The sequence below is a fragment of the Physeter macrocephalus genome, chromosome 9 (assembly GCF_002837175.3).
Source record: "Physeter macrocephalus isolate SW-GA chromosome 9, ASM283717v5, whole genome shotgun sequence".
NCBI lineage: Eukaryota > Metazoa > Chordata > Mammalia > Artiodactyla > Physeteridae > Physeter > Physeter macrocephalus.
In genome coordinates this window covers 29529200-29547951 of record NC_041222.1, presented here as the reverse complement: position 1 = coordinate 29547951, position 18752 = coordinate 29529200, and the positions used below count along the sequence as shown (strand labels likewise).

Here is an 18752-nt window from a genome sequence, read left to right as displayed (position 1 = left end):
TTTTGGTTTGCCATTGGTGAGTTTATTACATGATTAAAGTTCAAATAAAAAATAATAACAAAAATCTTGGCAGGGAGGCTAGAGCCAGAATCTGGGAGTGCTGCTTCCCTGTCCCCAGCCTCCCTGACCAAGCCCAGCTCCATTAACTCAGCTTGACTCGATCAAGTTCCTCATCAAGACTTGCATCTGTGCTCTGGACATCTCTGCTGCTCCTGCTGGAGACTGAGTCCTGGGCTCCTGGCACCGGGGCTTTGGTGAGGGCCCCATATACACCCATGGCCTGAGGAGAGGGACACAGAGAGAGCCAAGATGACACATGGCAGAAGGCATAGCCCAACCCACCAACGGCTCAAAGGAAGAAGGTAGAGCCAGGGCCAGTAAGCTTGTTTTTCCTTTCTCTCTCTCAAGCCTCAGTCTTAAAAGCTTTGGAGTCGGTTCTAGGAATGTTACAAACTACCAGAGCAGAGTCACCCTCAAAATACTAACATAGGCATCTGCAAATTAAAAAAAAAAAGGAAAAAAAAAAAAGATGTCTCAAGAGGTTCCCTATTGCTAGGGATGAGTGGGGGTGTCTCGTTCAGGGGATGAAGAAAGGTGTAGGTCTCAGGGCACTCTAGAGGACTCGATGGGGAAAGTGATGGTGGTGGCGGTAGTGTCTCAGTCTCTGGCATTGGTGCTCTATGCTGGGTCCTCAGGGTGCTCTAACCTGAGCCACCATACTGGTGACGTCGCCAGGGTTGGAGGGCAGCAGGATAGTGTTGGAGTCCTTGGCCAGTTTAGAGAATGCGCTGACATACTGCTCAGCCACAGTCAGTGAGGCTGCTGCATCTCCATTCTGTGGCCACAGGAAAGATAAAAATCAGAGATCGCAGACTTGGATGGGGGGTGGGGGGGTGGGGGGGAGGAAAGGAGGTGGAGAGAAATCAGGTTCCTAGAAAGAGGATATGCAGATCACAATACAAGAGATCATGTAATATGGCTCAATGGAACCAAAAAGGCAGGAATTTCTCCCAAGGGTAGATAAGAGAACCTCTTCTACTGCCAATTCCTGATCCCCAATCCCACCTAGGGGGTCTCTCACATGTTGTGTCAGAGCTGCAGCCAGGATGCGAATAGCTTCAGCTTTAGCCTTGGCCTTGGCCAGAACTGCACTGGCCTCTCCTGGAAGAAAAGAGACAGAGCTTGACCTATGAGGTCAGGGTACCCCAAAGCTCCTGTCCCAGTACCAAGCCTCAAAGATCCATACCCTGTTCATCACTCAGCCTCTACCCTCTGCTGACCTGCTGCCTGATTTATTTGTTCAGCCTTTTCTGCCTCAGAGGCCAGGATCTGTGCCTGCTTCTTCCCCTCTGCCACGTTGATGGCCGACTCTCGAGTCCCCTCAGACTCTAGAACTGTGGCCCGTTTCCGCCGCTCTGCCTCCACCTAGAAGCCCCCAGCAAGCCCCATCAACAAGAAACCACAGTAAAAGTAAACTCTTACACAGACCTGCAATTGTACCCATCACAACAGGGAAGGGAGTCCAGGTCCCTATGCAACTGGAGCATCCTGAAGTACTCTTCCCCATCCCTCTCTGGCCCCCACCTGCATCTGCATGGACTCTTTCACCCGGGGTGGCACATGGATATCCTTGATCTCATAACGGAGGCAGCGGATGCCCCAGCAGTCGGCAGCCTGGTTGATAGCATCCACGATGTTAGCATTCAGGGACTCCCGCTCCTGGTGGAAAAGCGGTGTAAGCTCCATGGCCTCAACCCAACCTTCAGGGGGCTAAACCGAGAAGGTCCCGGAACTGATCCCCAGAAAGGACTGAGAGTGCCAGGTATGTGTCTTCAAACCCTAACTCTGGCTCAGATTCCCTTACCCGGAAGACTTTGTCCAGAGATAGTTTGCCGAGCTCTGATCTCATGGTTGTCTGAGCTAGCTGGGTGACAGCATACTCAGGGTCCTCCACGCCATAGCTTGCCTGAAAGGGGCATGGATAGTGTCAGTAGCTTGCGTGCAGAATTTTAGTGAGGACAGCAACTCAGGAGCTGAATAAAGCAGAGGGCAGATACCTTGTAAGGGTCCATGATGCGCAGGTAAAGGACTCCATCGATTTGCAGAGTTACATTGTCTGTAGGTGCAGGAGCAGGAGAGAAAGGAGGTCAGGCCTCCAGGTCCCAATCAGCTCTTTCTCCTGCCACCACATCCTAATGGCCTCAGAGCACCCATGTCACCCCGCACCCCTCACCAAGAGTCACGGCAGACTGCTCAGGCACGTTGATGACAATTTCCTTGAGACTCTGCACATATCGGATCCGGTCTAACACAGGGATGAGGATATTCAAGCCCTGGGAAGAGGAGTCACAGGTCTTCAGAAGGATGGGGGGGCTGTAGGGTTGAGATCGAAGCTAGGCCTGGAGTGGGTAGGGAATCAACATAGATTCTGCCCAGAAAAACAGAAGGCTTGGGGTGTCACTGGTACGTAAGTATGTACGGATAGGAATATAAGGCTGGATCTCTGATTGGAAGGGACAGTCAAGGAGATAGGAGCCAGCAGGGTAGCCTTTTCCATGCAGACAGGTGGAGCTGAGAGGATTAATAGAAGAGATTCCTAACGTGGGGCCTGTGGGATGCTAGCGCAATGGGAAAAGGTGGTAAGATGGGTATGACCGTCAGCAGTCTGGGCCCTGCCAGGTTTGGCCTGGGGTGTCAGAAGCCAAAGGTGAAGGCAGGCCCCAACGAGGTCTCACCCCATTCCCCCATGTCGTGAGGGAATTGGGATTCAGGCTGGCCCGGGGTGGGCAGAAGAGGTTCTCACAGGCTCCAGGATGCGGTGGAATCGGCCCATTCGCTCCACCACCCAAGCCTCCTGCTGCGGCACAAACAGCACCACCGTGTTTCGGGGCAATCCAGAGGAGGCGCGGCGCGCAGCACGGCCAGAAGCCTGCCCGGAGCCCTAAAGGGAAGACGAGGATTAGCAGAGACCCAGTCGGCCGGGCACCCCGCCCCTCTCGGTGCCTGTCCCGGAGGCATGTCCCTAAACCGCGACCCTAAAGGGTTCTCGGAAAGGAACTCAGGCGAGTACCATAACCTCCGATCCTAGTACTCTCCCCACACTTAGAATCTGGCCCCTTCCCAGTTGAAAACCCAGGTGATCTCTAGCCCGACCCTTAGAAAAGGATGACTTGCACTCACTCTCAGCAAAAGGGCCCCAGACCCCCGCACCGCGCGCGCCAGCATTTCCCACTGCCACAGCAGCCTCCGGAACCAACGAGACGCGGAGCGGAGCGGTCGCTCTAGATGCCCAGACCTGAGCCTTTCCTCCCGTATTTCCACTCCCCCGGATGTAGTTCGGGCCTTCCCTTCCCCCTTCCACACTCAGCCAATCAGCGTTACTCGGCAGAAGCGTGCATCAAGTTGCTCGCTGGGAGACGCAGACTTTCTACAGAAGGCTCAAGGCTGGAGCTTGTTCTTGTTCTCGCTGCTCAAGCCCAAGATCCCGAACACGGTGGCCAAATGGGGGCTACTTTTCGCGTGCAGGTGTCCCAGAAAAGCTTCCCACAGAATTCTTTATCCCCACTGGAGACTCAGTTTACCCTTCTGAGCGTATAATCGCTCCCATCTTTCACCATAGCGACTAGCGATTGGAGCTGACTCATTGCCGTGGTTGCCATAGTGACATTGTCTGGTAGTCCTGCTGTGCTGTACCCAGCCCTCCCACTGGGGACTGCCCCCATTCCCGTTACCATGGTGACTGGGCCTAACATTGCCCGGTGGGTGATTGGACTGAGGTTTCCCCCTCCCCTCTTTTTCCAAGGCATCATAGCTTTTTCTTCCTCTACCCCGTCAGGGTCTATCAGGCCAGGTTCCCTCGCATACAGAGTCCAGCACACAGCCCCAACATTCAGCCTTCTCTGGAGCATGTCATCCTGCACACATCTCCGATGCTCTGTCACATCCATTAGGAGACTTGCACAGTCACCCTCATTTTACACATCAGAGCACTGAAGCTCAGAGGAGCTAAAATCATCAACAGAACCAGTGTAAGAATCCAGATCCGCATTCAGAGTTAAGCTTTTACAGCAGAACCTTCCCCACCGCACCACCCCATTATGTGAAAGGGGCAAGACCAGACCCTAAGAATCATGGGGGCCTCCCGTAAGACTTCCCTGCCTCAGGCCTTTTTCCGGGAAAGGGCAGAGTCCCAGCTCTAGTTAGGCTCTCCATCCCCATTCCCATGCTCTCCCGAACAGAAAAAGTAAGGCTTAGTTCAAGTTTCAAACAAGAATTTATTCTTTCTTTCTTTCTTTTTTTTAAAAAAAGTACCAGGTACAATTTTTTCCTGTTTTTTGTTTTTGTTTTTTTTCAAGTTTTAGCAAATGCTTGTTCCCCTCAGCCCAGCCCCAGGTATCAGGGCTAAGTCTGGGTCAGAGTCTAGAGTGGGGAATGGGGTAGTTGATAACTACATGACTGAGTTTGAGGGGTGCCCCTCACTCCAACTGAGGTAGGTGGGTCAGAGTCTGGCCAGGTGAGAGGAGGCACCCCAGTCCTTGGCCCTGACTCTGTCCCCTGAACACCTTCCTCAGTCAGGACCCCAAAGCAAGGAGACACAGGCAGAAGGAGAGGGACAACCAGAGTCTGAAGTCCTAGATGAGGGGTGGTTGACCCCTGTGTGTGTATGTACCTGCACGCATGCTCTCTCTCTCACACACATACACGTACACAGACACACACACAGACACTCACACACACAGACACACACACACAAGTTGGCCTTCAGAGAGAGGTGAGAGGGTCGGGGAAGTGAAAGGAATAAGGAAGGACAGGGGAAGCTGAGTCTTTGGCTGGTGACTCAGTCTTTCCGGGATACTTCTCTGCTCTCAGCTGAGGGAGAGCAGTTCTCCTACAGCCCCCATATCAGCCTCTTCAACTCCTGAGGTTGGAGCAATATCTGAGAGTGGGAAAGGAGGAGGGGCAATGCCAATTATCAGGTTTGGGACGTTACCAAGGCAATCCAATTTGAATAAATTATAAATTAAAATAAATAAAATAATAAGTGGTCCCTGCCCAGGACAGGGAGGCAACGCTGGCATGACTTGCCTGGGAACTTAGGACAACCTCAGGGTAGCTCCAGTTCCTCCCCACTACCACAGCTGGCCTGGGAAATCCAAGGGAGGGGGCAGGCACGTGGAGTACCCAGAGTAGGGCAGAGTGTGGTAAGATCAGAAGCTTTAAACACCCAAATAATCAATTTGGGCATGAGCGTGGTGAGGGCTTTAATTCAAGCCTGAAGGGTCTCTCGCACCTCTCCACGTGTTTGCTCTGTCCAGGATGGAGCAGGATGGGCAGGTCCTTGGCCCACTTGGGTTCGTTCAGGGCACTGACAATCAGGGCAAAGGTGAATAACGTGGATTGTGAGGGGCCTCAGTCACAGCCTGCAGTTCGTAGGGGAGCCCTGTGTCCAGTTCCAGGCTCCGGCGGGAAAAAAGCAGGCGGATGTCTCCATGCAGGCTTAAGCGGCCTGAGCGGGAGCTCCGGAACCTGGGGGAGGACAAGATGATCAAAGTAAGACCCCAGACTGTAGACAAGCAAGGAGAGATGCTATTCAGGGAGGACATGCCTGGGTTGTGGAAAGGATACCCAGGGCCCTGTCCTCACCTGAGGTGCAACAAGTAGCAGAGGAGGCGGCGGGTGGGGCTAGCGTTTCCCTCCTCACCCACAGGCACCAAAAAGAGGCGATGACGCAGGAAGGTCATGTGGGCAGCAGGCATGTCCGAGAAGTCAAAGGTCACGAGGAACATCTTCACCACAGTCTGGTTGGGGTTAAATAAGGTCTGGGGACAGGAAGGGCAAGGTTGGTAGGGTCTAGGGGATGTTTTCCTGTCCCCACTCCCACTCCCCCTCAGGGAAAACTTACCACTTGGATGGTGCCCACCTTGGGCACGCTGTAACCCTTCCTCCCCAGGGGGTTCAGGTCCACGACGCCCTGGGAAGGCCACGGAGCCATTAGCCAAGGTAGGGTCTGGGAGATCCCTGAACACTCAGCCATCTCCACAATCTCTCATTCTGGGACCTGGCCCCTGCCCTACACTAGAGTTCGCCCCACCTGGCTCTGACTCTTAGGCGAGAACATCTAAAGACTACTTCCAGAGCAGTTCTCCTGGGTTCCCTTACTCTGCTGGTCTCCGCCCAGGGTGCCCTTCCCAATAAAGTCTTTTTCTTTGTCAGTTAAAAAAAAAAAAAAAAAAAAAAAAGAATACCCCCTGCCCCCAACCCCTCATGCCCCTCATGAGCTAACTTTGGGTTGAGGTCAGGTCGTACCAGGAAGGGAGCCGGGGCATTTTGCTCAGAAACATCAAAGAAGGTGACAGTGACAGGCAGCGTGACATGCTGAGGGCAGTAGGATCCACTAGCTCCAATCTCTGCTGTGAAGCCCTCAATGTGGCCAGATGGTGCGAAGCGTCCTCGCAGCAATGATTCCTGGGGATGGGGTGGGAAAACATATTGTGAGACAGATGCTAGCTGTTTTCCTTACCCATCCAAGCCACACACACCACCATCCCTTCCCGCAAGATCCACCAATCAAGGAACCCAAAGGGAACTACCTCAAAGTTGCCCAACAGGGTACGGCTGACGGCGGGGGTAGGAACAGGGGAGGCACTGGGGGGGCTCAGCAGGCCTGGCCCCTTCCGGAGGCTTCGAAGGGAGCTCCTGGTAGGGGAGGGGACACACAGGTGGGTTGGCTTGAGGTATTCTGCTACGCTTGCTACTGTCCTTGGGCCCCACCATTTGCTACTACCTAGGGCTCCTTCCCTGAGGTCCCCCACCCTGGGGTTGGAAAAAGAATTACAGACATCTGCCCCATTTTCAGGTAGGGGCAGAGGGAGAAGCTGGTCACTTACAGCTTCAGGCGACAGGCACCTTTCAGCCTCCGCCCCATGGGACTGCAGTCTGTTGGGTCCTATGGAGAGGAAAGATTAGGGACAGAGATTGGGTGGAGGCCAGGTATGTTTGGAGCAGGGGCTCATCACAAGCTCTCATAGGAACATCCTCCCAAGCCCATCACCTTTCCCCACACAGATGTCCATTTAAGAGCAGACCACTTCCTCTCCTGGCTTACCAGCACAGGCTCCTTGGGCCCAGGCAGCAGGTGGCTCCAGAAGGGTGTGGCTTTGGCATCAGAACTGTTGGCAGCAGGAGGGTGGCCCAGGGTTCCCCGGCGCCTCCGAGGGGCTGGCCCCTCATCCTCAGAGCTGACATCCGGGGCTTCTCCAGCTGGAAGCAGCCTTCGCTTGGTGGGGCAGGGGCCTGGAGGTCCAGGGCCAGGGGGTGTGTGCTCGGGGCTGTGCCCATTGGCAGTGCCAGGGGACTCCCTAGGCCAGGGGCTGCCCCCATTGCCCACCCCAGCCACTAGGCTCTTACCCCCTATTTGTGCAAGACTGTGCAAATCAGTGTCAAGTGTGTGCAGCTGGCCCGGAGGGGCTGGCCCTGGGGACTCCCCCAGGGACCCCTGTCCCCCAGGATGTGGGGAAGCCCAGTCTCTGGTGTGCAAAGTACTGCAGGAAGCATTTGATGGGGGCCAGGGGGGACTCTGGGCCCCTGAAGTCCAAGATGAGGTGGAGCTACCTCTCTGTTCCACAACACAGAGGCCATGATGGCAGAAATGTTGGCTGGCCACGCCCAGCCCCAGCCCCAGTCCCTCTGGGCCCAATAGCCCCAGAGTAGGTGGTTCTTCAGGGGGTAGTCCCTCTCTGGCCCCCAGCCCAGGGCCTCTCTTCAGCTCCCGGGGACCCTCAGTGGGTGGGGCTGGCCGTTTCAGGGCCCTATGAGGCTCGGAGGCACCAGCTGGAGGGGAAAAGATGGATACCTGGTAGACCCCGGGGGATGTTGCCCCCCCTGCCGGGCTGTAGCCCATGAGCAGGCCACCCTGGAGGGCCCCTTGCCTGACTGCAGGCTGTGAAGGGCCAGCCTCTGGCTCTGAGGATGGAGACGGCTCCGCCTGCACGTGGCGCATGAAGCCCCCCCTTGGGTCAGGGGGGACCCCCCCCAGAGCCTTTATGCTGGGCCTGGGCTGGGGGGCCTGGGGACATCTGTGGAAGAGAAGAGAAGAAAAGATGGTCAGGGCAATCAGTGAGTCACCTCCCTCCTAGGTGAATTTCAGATCCTCCCCTGGACTGAAGAGGTGAGCTTGTGAGGTTCCTGGGGGCGAAGGTATCCCAATCTAATACCTTCAGATGGACTAATGGAATATAAAGGCCACTCTCAGAACTTCCGAGAAGGTGACACATTTAGCTCAGGTTTCTAACTGTACCTGCTCCCCCTCCCTCTCCCTGGCACTCACCCCGATGAAGAGGCCTTAAGCCTAGCTGTGTGTTCCCTCTTCCTGACTGATGCCTTGCTCTCCTAGCTTGCAGTCTCGTCCATGCCTGCTGCACTGGCGAGGTGACTGCCACCATTCCGTGCAGCTCCTAGGCTCAGCTGGACCCTGCGGAGAGAAAGACAGACATAAGCCAGGATCTCTGGAGCCAGCAGTAAGGCTGCTCTCCAACTGTCAGCTAATAGAGTATACCCCAGGACGTCCTCCTCCAGTATGAGGAGCCCTTCAGAAACAGAAGGGGCAGTCTTGGAATCCAGGGCCCAGAGGGCAGAACTGGGCTATACAAGGAGTCACAGAGAGGCAGGTCTTAGCTCATTGTAATAAGGATGTGACAAGTAAATTGAGGCAGGATAACTACTTATCAGGGCCACCAGCTGGGGGACTCCTGCCCTGAATGAGGGGGGATGAGATACCCCAAGATCCAAGAGACCATGCCAACTGAGAGGTGGCCAAAGCAAGAATTCAACTCTCCTAGTCAAGGCCACTGAGTTGCACAACTCCTTCCCACATGCCTATCTCTAAAGGGACAAGTGCCACCCCATAACCCTAACGGCAGAGGTCTTACAGAAACTTACATCCCCATCAGCCTCCTTAGAAGTACAAACCTCAGGTCAGCTCAAAGTGGGCCCTTCAGCATTAAACTCCCAATTGCCCCCAGCAGTCTGTCCCTTTAACAGGAAGCAACAAATCTAACCAAAAACAAGTCTAGAGGGGGCGGGGTGGGGGAGGAAGCACTGCTAGAAGGCACTTTCCAGGGCCTACCCCTCCCCCTACCTAGGCCCTGCAAACTAGTGATAAGACAGTGACAGTCAGAGAGCTGGAGTACCTCGCCACTCCTCCCCAACACATCCAACACCCAAAAACCAAAACCACTGCTTTTCTGTCAGGGTACAAGATGGTCTTCACTGACTAGTCCACCCTCAGGAGTCCATATTGGGTAAGGGGATGTCCAGTTGAAGGCCATCTTCCTTCATGGGAGAAAACATTGCCCCCAGGATCAAGCTTATCCTTTGGTCAGTAGCCTGTGCTGCCTGCTATCCACAAAACCCTTTCTCATTCAAGGAATGTTCCCTTATGCCTATTGGAGTCTTAACCTTCCTTGGCTAGGCCAAATGCCATCCTCTCCATAAAGCCTACTCCGGCCACCCTGGACCATAAATGTCTGTCTCTTCTGAGACCTCACCTATAGCAGTACCACTATCTCCTGTAACCCAGTGACAGTTTTGTTTGCTCCTGTGGGTAAGACATCTCGTAGACTGACCATAGGGTTCTTTTTTTTTTTTTTTTTTTTTTTTTTTTTGCGGTACGCGGGCCTCTCACTGTTGTGGCCTCTGCTGTTGCGGAGCACAGGCTCCGGACACACAGGCTCAGCGGCCATGGCTCACGTGCCTAGCCGCTCCGCGGCATGTGGGATCTTCTCGGACCAGGGCACGAACCCGTATCCCCTGCATCGACAGGTGGACTCTCAACCACTGCGCCACCAGGGAAGCCCAACCATAGGGTTCTTGAGGATAGGTTTGTACTTCACTCCTCTGCCCAACTCCAAGCACAGGGGTAAGCACATAGCACGGCTCAAAAAAGTAAAATGCAAGTCCCAGAGATCTGGGCAGCAGTCCTGACAGTGCAAAGAAAAACTCCCAGAATATGAGAGAAGCAGGGAGATTAATTGTATAGGGAGAATCAGCAACAACAAAGATGGGGGTGGGACGCAGGGAGAAAGGGGAGCTTTCAATCCAGGGACTGAAAAACTCTCCTACACCAAGTTCCCATCACTGCACTATCCTACACTATCCTATTTCGCCAAGTTCTCATTAGAACTGGAAGCCCTAAGAAAATTCTGGTTCCCTGTGGTGGGTGGGGCGTCTGGAAAGGGCAGAACGCCAATGGCAGCATTGTCAGAGGGTACGACCTGTACTCATCTCTTCCCTCCTTTCCTCTACCCATGCTATACAGATTCAGGAAGGGCCTTTTCCTTAGCACTCCCACCCCTAAGTCATCCCATCATCCCAGTTGACCTCTTGAGCCCTTGCCCTGGGGAAGCCAGGTGATGACAAGATGCCCTACTTGACCCCAGCATGGCTGGCATCTGCTCATTACCCCAGAGCCCTCTCAGTTCCTGCTCTGTCAATGAAAATCTCTAAGACTCACTTTCCTGCCACCCAGCCAGTCTGGCTCTAGACCATGGCTTCAAGCTGACTCATGGGGCAGGACTTGGTGGGGGAGGGGCAAGGTAGGCCAAATCTCACTCTCTGCAGGGGGTGGGCAGCAGCTGGCGTCAAACAGCTGTGCCAGGCTGTGGCTGGCAAGGACTACAGCTCCCAACATGCCAAGGGAGCAAGGCCAGCAAAAACAACAAGTCCCAGAACACCACGGGGTCTGTACCCTCAGACACCTGCTAGGCCTGGGAGGTGGGGTAGGTGGGTGTTGAGCTGCCAGGCTCACTCTCCCCTTCAGTATTAAAGATATCCATTTCTACCCTGATCAAGGAAGGTGGCAGGAAAAATTCCTCTCCATGTGCTTTTCACCTTCACGCCGTTCAGAAGGAACTGCTGCCAGCTGCTCTACATTTTGTCCCTAAACACGTCTACACTAGCTACGGGGGCTGTTCCCATGGACCACTACTGTGGGTAGGACGGTTAACCTCTGCCCTCTCACCAACTCCTTGCCTCTCTCTGGCCTAGAGCCCTCCACCCTCCGTGGAGAGGAAGCAAATCTTAGCACCTCCTCCAAAATGAGCCCAGTAGACTCACCCCAGCACCCCGGCTCCAGGACTCCTTGTTCTGACCGATCCCCCCACCCCCTGCTTAGCCTCTCAGGTCCTTTCTCTCCCCTCTCCTCCCCACAGCCTGGGACAGGCCCCATTCCCTACTGGAGCTTCGGAGATTTGCTATTTCCCCCTAGCACAAACTCACCCCGTTCCCAGACTGGCTCCGCCGCGGCGCCGCTGCTCAGGCCCTTCCGTCCCGTCCCGGTCCCTCCCCTCGAATGCCCGATCCTCCCCACCACGGGCCCCCAACCCAGACAAAGGGTGGCTCAGCCTGAGCCCTGCTCTGCTAGGCTCTTCTCTGTTCAGCTTCGTGTGCAACACTAGCGGGCCCTGGCGCCCGCAGCCCCCAAGCCGCTGCCTCGCCCCTCCCCGCGACTGTCCCTCCCCATGGGCGCCCAGGCTCCGCACTGCCGACTCCGCTGCCCCTCTGACTCACAGGCCATTTCCTACCAGCTGATGGGGCAGCCCGCCCCGCCCAGCGCCCCCACTCCCCCACCGCTGCAGCCGCGGCCGCCACGCCCCCCTCATACTCCGCCCCCCCATGGGAAGCGACCATACTCATTGGCCTACAGGAGGCCAGCCTCCCCACGACCTCAAGTGCCCCTCTGACTCACAGGCCATTTCCTACCAGCTGATGGGGCAGCCCGCCCCGCCCAGCGCCCCCACTCCCCCACCGCTGCAGCCGCGGCCGCCACGCCCCCCTCAAACTCCGCCCCCCCATGGGAAGCGACCATACTCATTGGCCTAAAGGAGGCCAGCCTCCCCACGACCTCAAGCGTGAGGCACGCCCCCTCCAAGAGACGCAAGCCCATTGGTCCACAAGGGGGGGGCCGGCCTACATAGGGTCGCTCCGCCCATCTCCTTAACCCCTCAGCTGCCGGAGTCCAAAGCAGCTCTCAGCCCTGCCTTTTAACACTTTGAAAGACGTAGGCCTCCCACTTTTCACCCCTCCCTTCCTCTTCAGAGGCAGGTCAGTAGGACGACCTAGGGCGTTCACAAAGTTCGACAATCCCCAAAGTCAGCTTGCTCTTCCAACACAAGATCCCAAATATCCCCACTCCCGTTCATCTCTCCGTGCCTTGCAAACCAGAGGTCCAGAGACCAGAGGGCTGTTGAATCCCAGGAACTTCCTTCGTGCCAGGGCAGATGAAAAGGTCTTGAAGTGGGATCTCATCTCCTTCCACTGAGAAATAGTATTGTTCCTCTCTTACTCTATATTGATGTTCTTTTGCCTTCATTAGAGGGGCCCCAAGGGCTCCTGAGATAGGGATACCTTTTAATTCAGGAACCTAGACATCATTCTTTGTGCCTCTAAACTTCCATTCTGAGATCAGGCTGCTTCAGCCCTTCTGCACTCTTTCTATTCATCAGCCCCTGTTCAAGGAGGCAGAGCACCCAGCGGAAGAAGTGGGATAGGAAGGCTTCTGCACAGAGTAGGGGGAAATATGCCCAACTCTTCTGACAGAGCTCACCCCCATGACTCACAGCTCCCTTGAAACTCCCCACCCTCCCCCTGAGTCACTGGGCCCCAAGCCCAGCCCAGACCCAACCAAATTAAGTGGCAGTAGAACCAGCGTTCCTAATTCTTATTCTCTTATCCTTTAAATGACCAGGATGGAAACCTTTGCAAGGACTGACATTAAAAGACACTTTTTAGAGGGGCTGATCTACGGGCAAGCTAAGAAAATGAACAGTCCTGCCTACCTTTCCCTCTGCACTTGTGAAGTCAGACAGTTTGGAGCTTAAAAGGTTTCTAAGACTCAGGTCTTCCACAAAACAAGAGGCAAACACCAGAGCCAAAAGAGGAAAGACTCAAAACTGAGACCCTAGAGAATTAGCATCAGCCAGGGCAGGTGGCTGTGCCTCCAGGAGAGCGGGAGTGCATTCTTTTATAGTTCAGAAGCCACAGAAGCCCCAAGATCCTTGTTTCTACCTTGCTTGTAGTGGTGGGCCCTAAGGGCCCTGAGCTTGTCACTGAACAGTAAAATGAGGCTCTCCTCCCCTACTTCCTCCCTGTGCCCTAGACTTAGGAAGGACAGCCAAGTAACAGTTCCTCTAGCCTCCTTTCTCCTTACCTCAGACCAGGGGAAAAACGCTGAAAAAGAACCCAGTTGCCGTGGACTGACTTCTTTGCTGGTTCCCTAATGTTAAGGAACGGGATTTAGGAAATTTTCAACACCCTAAACAAAATTGCAGAGTACCAATGTAAAAGCCCACTTGCCTTAGTAAAAGCTTACTGCGAAGACAGACACAGAACACTGTAGGAAAGGAGTAATTCCTTGGTGACCCCACCTTGTTCTATCTAACTGCCACTACCATAGGCCCAGGCCTTAGTTATTTGCAAAAGTCAGGGGGCAGTAGTTTAGGGGGAAGGATCAAAGATGTTCTAGGCCTCAGTGTGTACCGGGAAAGCAAGCAGCATGGTACAATCAAGAGGCTTTACCTAGCTGCCTTAAATTCTTACCCTGCTTTATTTTTTTCATAACAGTTATCACCAGCTGACACTTCTCCCTCCTTCCCCTTCCCCCTCCCTCTCCCCCCCTTTCTCTCCCTTCCCAACCACACACACATTTATTTCTCCTCCTATTAGAATGGAAGCTCCATGAGAACAGCAGATTTGTCCATTTTGTTCATGCTGGTATTCCCAGAATCAGCATCAATGCCTGGCACATAATAGGTGCTCAATAAACACTGGCTGAAAGAAACAATGAGCCCTGGGCTGAGTAAAGAGCAATCAGGAGACCTGGATCCTAACACCTGCTCTTTCACTGTGAGACCTGGAGAAAATCTCAGTCTCTTTGTTAATTTCCAAATCTGTAAAATGAGCGTTTGTATAGACAATGACCATTGAGGGCCTCTACAATTCGAACCTTATACTGCTATAATTCTAATGGCTGCTGTTCACTCATATCCATTTTCAGAGGATGGGTCCAAGCATCTGAATGCCCTCCTGCTTGTACCGAAGCAGAAAGTCTATATACTCCAGCCTCTGCACAGCAAACTGATGCCCTTTCTCTTCACGCTCCACCCACTCACACAAATGCCTCAGTCTTGAGGAAGCTGGAGTGAGTCTGCCCTAAGCCCGCCTCTCAGAGAGACAGTCTGGGAAGCTGTGTTGCCATAGCAATCAGCTCCTCCTCAAAGGTTTCAGCCTGCCCTCCTTTACCCCACCCTACCCCACGGCTTTGTCTGGCTTCAGTACCCCCTCCCTCCCCAGCCAGTCTCTCAGCCAGAGGAGACTGGCTTGGGGCCCCTTTCAGCAACACTGTCACACTCATTCAGCCACTGTGTGGAAAACAGGGCTTTCTCACCCTCTCCCAGTCTGCCCAGGGGCAAAAAGAACTCTGGCACTACATCAAGTCCCCTCAGGGAACCAGAGGAGCCGCCACAAGGACTAGGCCCTAGTCTCAGTTCTGATAGCTTCCAAGCCAGGAGGGTGGGGAGCCATTCCCTCTCCCTCCCCCAGCAGAGACTGGAACCTCACATCCCTTCCCAAGTTCAGCCAACAATAGTGGCCCACCTCTCAAAACATGCCTCATAGACCTTCAGTACTTCTCACCATTTCCCCTTCCCACAGAAGCCCAGAAATTTTGAGGGGCCTAGGGTTCCCTACCCAGGAGAAGGAAAAGTGTGGGGAAATCAGTTTGTGGCAAGTGGTAAAAAGGTGTCTACCATTCACTTGGGGGGCTGTTGGGAGACACCTCTGCAGTAGTGAGGGCGAGGTCTGGGCCTTGCTGCTGGTTACTTAGGTCTCTAGCCACGGAGTACGAAGTCTGGGGCAGGGCACAGCTCCTAGACAGGCAAGGACCAGGCCAGGCCCCAGGGTGAGGAAGGAAGTGGGAAATGAGCACACCCAGAGCATAAGGGCAGGGCAAAGTGGGGGAGGAGGGGGAAGACAGGGACCAAGGCAAGCTTCTAGGAGGAACAGGAACTAGAGTGGGGGGTTAACAGGAACCAAAGCAAGGGAAGGGTCCCCAGGGACACCAGCTAAGGGGAAAAAACCTGTCTCAGCCAGACAGATCCAAAGCCGACTGAGAGAGTCACACAAGCCCTAGTGGCAAGTGGGGCCTGGATCCTCTCTAAGAGTGCTCAGGCCTGAAGGTGGAGTTAGGAGCTGACGAGCGGGGAACACTACAGACTGGCTTCTTCAACCCACTAATTCCATCACCCTCATTCCTGAAACACAGTACACAAACATCTTCCCGGAGTCTCTACAATGCCCCCAGACTTTCTCAAAGCACTAGGGGTTCTTCCCTCCCCAGATGGGACCTGCAACCCCTTCCCCTCACACAGTGCCCACAGCCCCATCCCTTCTTCCTCCACACAGTCCGTCCCACACTCCGGACCACCAGCCCTTCTCCATCACACGATACCCCCCTTTCCCTTAAAGTGCTTCAGATCCCCTCCCCCTCAAGTGTCGTCTGAACCCTCCACTTCAGATAGCGACCTGACCCCCTCACATTGTACTTCCTACCTCATAAAGCACTCCCGCCCCTCCCCCGCAAGGGCTACTGGAGAATGCACCTCCTAGCCCCTACACTGAGCCCCCAACTCCTCCCCCAACTGTTTCACTCCACCCCCACCCAGCATTTCTCTAGATCCTCTCCTTCCCTAACGTGATCCCCACCTCCTCATGTCCGCCCAAGCGCACCCCCGTCCTTGTCCCTTCTTCCACATGCACCCCGCCACACACCTGTAGTTCCGTGAGTCCCGTTGCACCTGGGGAGGTAATGGATTGGAGCAGTTACACAGCAGCCCTAGATGCAGCCTCGGCCTGCAAACCTCGCCCCTTTGGTCCGAGCCCCGCCCCCGCAACGACGAGACCCACCCTCCCCCTTGTCCCACCTCCCACCTTCCCCTGGCTCCTCCCCTCTCCCAGTTTCTTTAATCCTGGGGCTCCTCCCCTGTAATCCAGGTCCCACCCCTCTCTGGCTCCGCCCCTTCTCCTCTCGGCGTCTCCCCACTGAACCTCTGCTTGTCCCTCGTCCCACCCCTGATCCCCGCCCCCTTTTGGTCTCTCCGCCTTTCACTAGGACCCGCCCCCTCGGATTCCAGGCTGGCAGAACCCGTGCCAGGCTCCCTTCCCCTGCTAGCCCCCTCCCATCTCGGAGTCTCTCCTCCCCTCCGCCCCTTCTCCCGCTTGCCTCACCCCGGCGCTGGGTCTCCAGCCCGGAACCGCTGGCTCTGATTGGCTGCGGCGGCCCCAATGGATGGCGGAGGAGACAAAGTGATGGTTGCAGGTCGCCTGAGGTCCCGCCCCGGCCACGTGCGGCTTCTGTGATGACAGGTCCAGAGGGGCGGGGCCTCGGCCCAAAGTGGGCGGCCTAGGCTGACCGGATCTGGCCAGAGGTGGGGAGCCAGAACCGGCGCCAAAGAGTCAGCCTGCGGGCGCCGAGCCTGACTGGGGCCCTCCTAGGCTTTCGAGCTGGTGTGAGCTGCCTTCGAAACTTGAACCTCTTAGTGAAGCCGTCTGCGTTAGCGCGCGTATTTGCCCTAATGGAGGAGGTCTGTGGGGTTCGCAAAGTAGTGTCATGAGTCTCAGGATTCTGTGAAAATGCGGGAATCTGATTGGCGGGGTCTCAAGACTGTGAGGATGAGCAGTTTCCGCAGCCTACGCCTTGCGGGAGATTCTGAGTTCTGAGAGAATGGCAGTACGAGTCAGATCTGTACCTGTGGGGGTAGGTCAGCAAGAAATCTGTAAATTTATGAGCCTAAGTGTTAATACGGAGTTATGGGAGCCTGAAATCGCCGGAGAAAAGAAGAGCCTTTGCTTTGTACAAGTGTCGATTGAACTATGTGACAGTTACATATATTCTGTAATTTAATTAGCGCTTGAATCTTCTCTCCAACTACCCCCAGCCCCACGGGTTCCCTAGATACAGCAGGGGAAGTCGACGCTTACGAGCTACCGGTAGATGGCAGCACAGGACCCTTGCAGAACTGAGTGGCTCTGAGCCCAGGGCCTGGCGGGCTTCTCTCTGGAGCCAGCGGTATTGATGGCTGTGTGATGGACTGGACATGTTAAAGTTCTCTCAAAGTCTCAGATTCTTTAGATCTCTGTGACTTTCTTTCTGTGAGTAGTTAACTTAAGCGGCTTTACTGAACACCAGTGGTGTGCTAGGCAAAATGAAAAAAGAGAAAAAGAAAAAAAATGTTTTCTTCCCTTATGGAACTTGTTCCGATTGTCATACAAATACCTCTATAATCCAAGACAGTAAAGTTGGAAGGGTTTTGTGTAGTGGAAAAAGCTCAAAGTTTGAAGTCATTTGGTTTGGTCTCTGAACGTTGGGTAAGGAGTATTTACTAGCTGTATGAATTTGGGTAAATTACTTGACTTTTTAAAAATAAACTTTTAACTTTAGATTTACAAAAAATTTGTGAAGATAGTACAGAAAGTTTCCATATACCCCACACCCAATTTGCCCTCTTATTAACATCTTACATTAGTATGGTTTGTGTGCTACAATTAATCAATAATATTGATACATTATTATTAACTAAAGTCCATACTTTATTCAGATTTCCTTAGTTTTTACCTCAAGTCCTTTTTCTATTCCAGGATCCCATCCAGGATAGCACATTACATTTAGTTGTCATGTCTCCTTAAACTCCTCTTGACTGTGACAGTTTCTCAGACTTCCTTGTTTTTGATGACCTTGACAGTTTTATAGAGTACTGATCAGGTGTTTTGTAGAATGTCTTTCAGTTGGAATTTGTCTGATGTTTTTCTCATGATTAGACTGGGGTTATGGGTTTCCGGGGAGGAAGATCCCAGAGATAAAGTGTCAGTTTCATCACTTAGTATCTATATATGAATATGTATCTATGGTATATTTACATATACAATATTGGCCTTATAGTGTATTTTCCTATTACAGTTTTTTTTAAACTAGTGGCTCCTAAACATTCTCTGAATCTTTATTCTTCTACAAGATTTAAAAAATTTCTTTATGAACTATTTTAGGCATTCAGAAAGTTGTAAAGATTACTGTAACAAACCCACATTCTTTTCACACAGCTTTATCAGATCTTAATATTTTACCACATTTGCTTCAAATTCTCTTTTAAGGAAATTAATATTTCAGATAAAGTTGAGCTTATATATACTTCTTCCTAATCTCATTCCTGTATGTCCCTTGTTCTTCATCTTCTCTTCCCAGAAGTAACCAATATCTTGAATTGGTGTTTATTTTTCCTCTGCAATTTTAAGAATAAATTTATTGACTGATGTACATGTATTTCTATTGGGTATATACCTAGGAGTAGAACTGCTCAGTCATAGGGCATGTTTATGTTCAGCTTTAGTAGGTATCACCAACATTTTTTTCCAAAGAGATTCTAACAGTTCACATTCCCATAACAAGGTCTAGTTTCTCTACATCCTTGCCAACTCTTGAGGTTGTCAGTCAATTTTTTTTTAATTTTTAAATTTAATTTTATTTATTTTTTTATACAGCAGGTTCCTGTTATTTATCCATTTTATACATATTAGTGAATATATGTCAATCCCAAACTCCCAACTCATCACACACCCCCACCCAGCCACTTTCCCCCCTGATGTCCATACGTTTGTTCTCTACATCTGTGTCTCTATTTCTGCCCTGCAAACCGGTTCATCTGTAC

General features: G+C 53.1%; 2 protein-coding genes across 5 annotated transcripts; both read right to left on the bottom strand.

The window, feature by feature from the left end:
- On the bottom strand, positions 1–3574 carry STOML2 (stomatin like 2). The gene is made up of 10 exons (XM_007111584.3): positions 3181–3574; positions 2804–2941; positions 2234–2333; positions 2058–2116; positions 1865–1966; positions 1585–1719; positions 1281–1425; positions 1082–1161; positions 707–835; positions 1–280 (listed from the first exon to the last, which is right to left on the bottom strand). The coding sequence occupies exons 1-10, from the start codon at positions 3223–3225 to the stop codon at positions 143–145; spliced, it is 1071 nt and encodes a 356-aa protein (XP_007111646.1). The 5' UTR covers positions 3226–3574; the 3' UTR covers positions 1–142.
- Positions 3575–4287: 713 nt separating this feature from the next.
- On the bottom strand, positions 4288–15905 carry ATOSB (atos homolog B). Of its 4 annotated transcripts, XR_003681218.2 has the most exons (10): positions 11275–11471; positions 8327–8470; positions 7106–8075; positions 6888–6946; positions 6591–6696; positions 6307–6465; positions 5903–5971; positions 5644–5819; positions 5291–5526; positions 4288–4936 (listed from the first exon to the last, which is right to left on the bottom strand). XR_003681218.2 is itself a non-coding variant. In XM_007111582.4 (9 exons), the coding sequence occupies exons 3-9, from the start codon at positions 7997–7999 to the stop codon at positions 5373–5375; spliced, it is 1617 nt and encodes a 538-aa protein (XP_007111644.1). In that variant the 5' UTR covers positions 8000–8075; positions 8327–8470; positions 15823–15905; the 3' UTR covers positions 4290–5372. The 4 variants fall into 4 exon arrangements, 3 of the variants coding, with proteins under 3 accessions (XP_007111644.1, XP_007111645.1, XP_054943087.1); XM_007111582.4 differs by lacking the exon at positions 11275–11471 and adding an exon at positions 15823–15905 and having other exon boundaries at positions 4290–5526; XM_007111583.4 differs by having other exon boundaries at positions 4290–5526.
- Positions 15906–18752: the final 2847 nt, after the last annotated feature.

Excerpts from the sequence above, each read along its gene's own strand:
- STOML2 (XM_007111584.3), bottom strand. The coding sequence starts at position 3,225 with ATGCTGGCGCGCGCGGTGCGGGGGTCTGGGGCCCTTTTGCTGAGA. Across the intron at positions 1,967-2,057 it reads GCATCATGGACCCTTACAAG|GCAAGCTATGGCGTGGAGGA; the intron begins GTATCTGCCCTC and ends TGCCCCTTTCAG. Across the intron at positions 1,162-1,280 it reads ACAAATAAATCAGGCAGCAG|GAGAGGCCAGTGCAGTTCTG; the intron begins GTCAGCAGAGGG and ends CTTTTCTTCCAG.
- ATOSB (XM_007111582.4), bottom strand. The coding sequence starts at position 7,999 with ATGCGCCACGTGCAGGCGGAGCCGTCTCCATCCTCAGAGCCAGAGGCT. Across the intron at positions 5,972-6,306 it reads ATGCCCCGGCTCCCTTCCTG|GGCGTCGTGGACCTGAACCC; the intron begins GTACGACCTGAC and ends TGGCCTTCCCAG. Across the intron at positions 5,527-5,643 it reads TGCTACTTGTTGCACCTCAG|GTTCCGGAGCTCCCGCTCAG; the intron begins GTGAGGACAGGG and ends GTCCTCCCCCAG.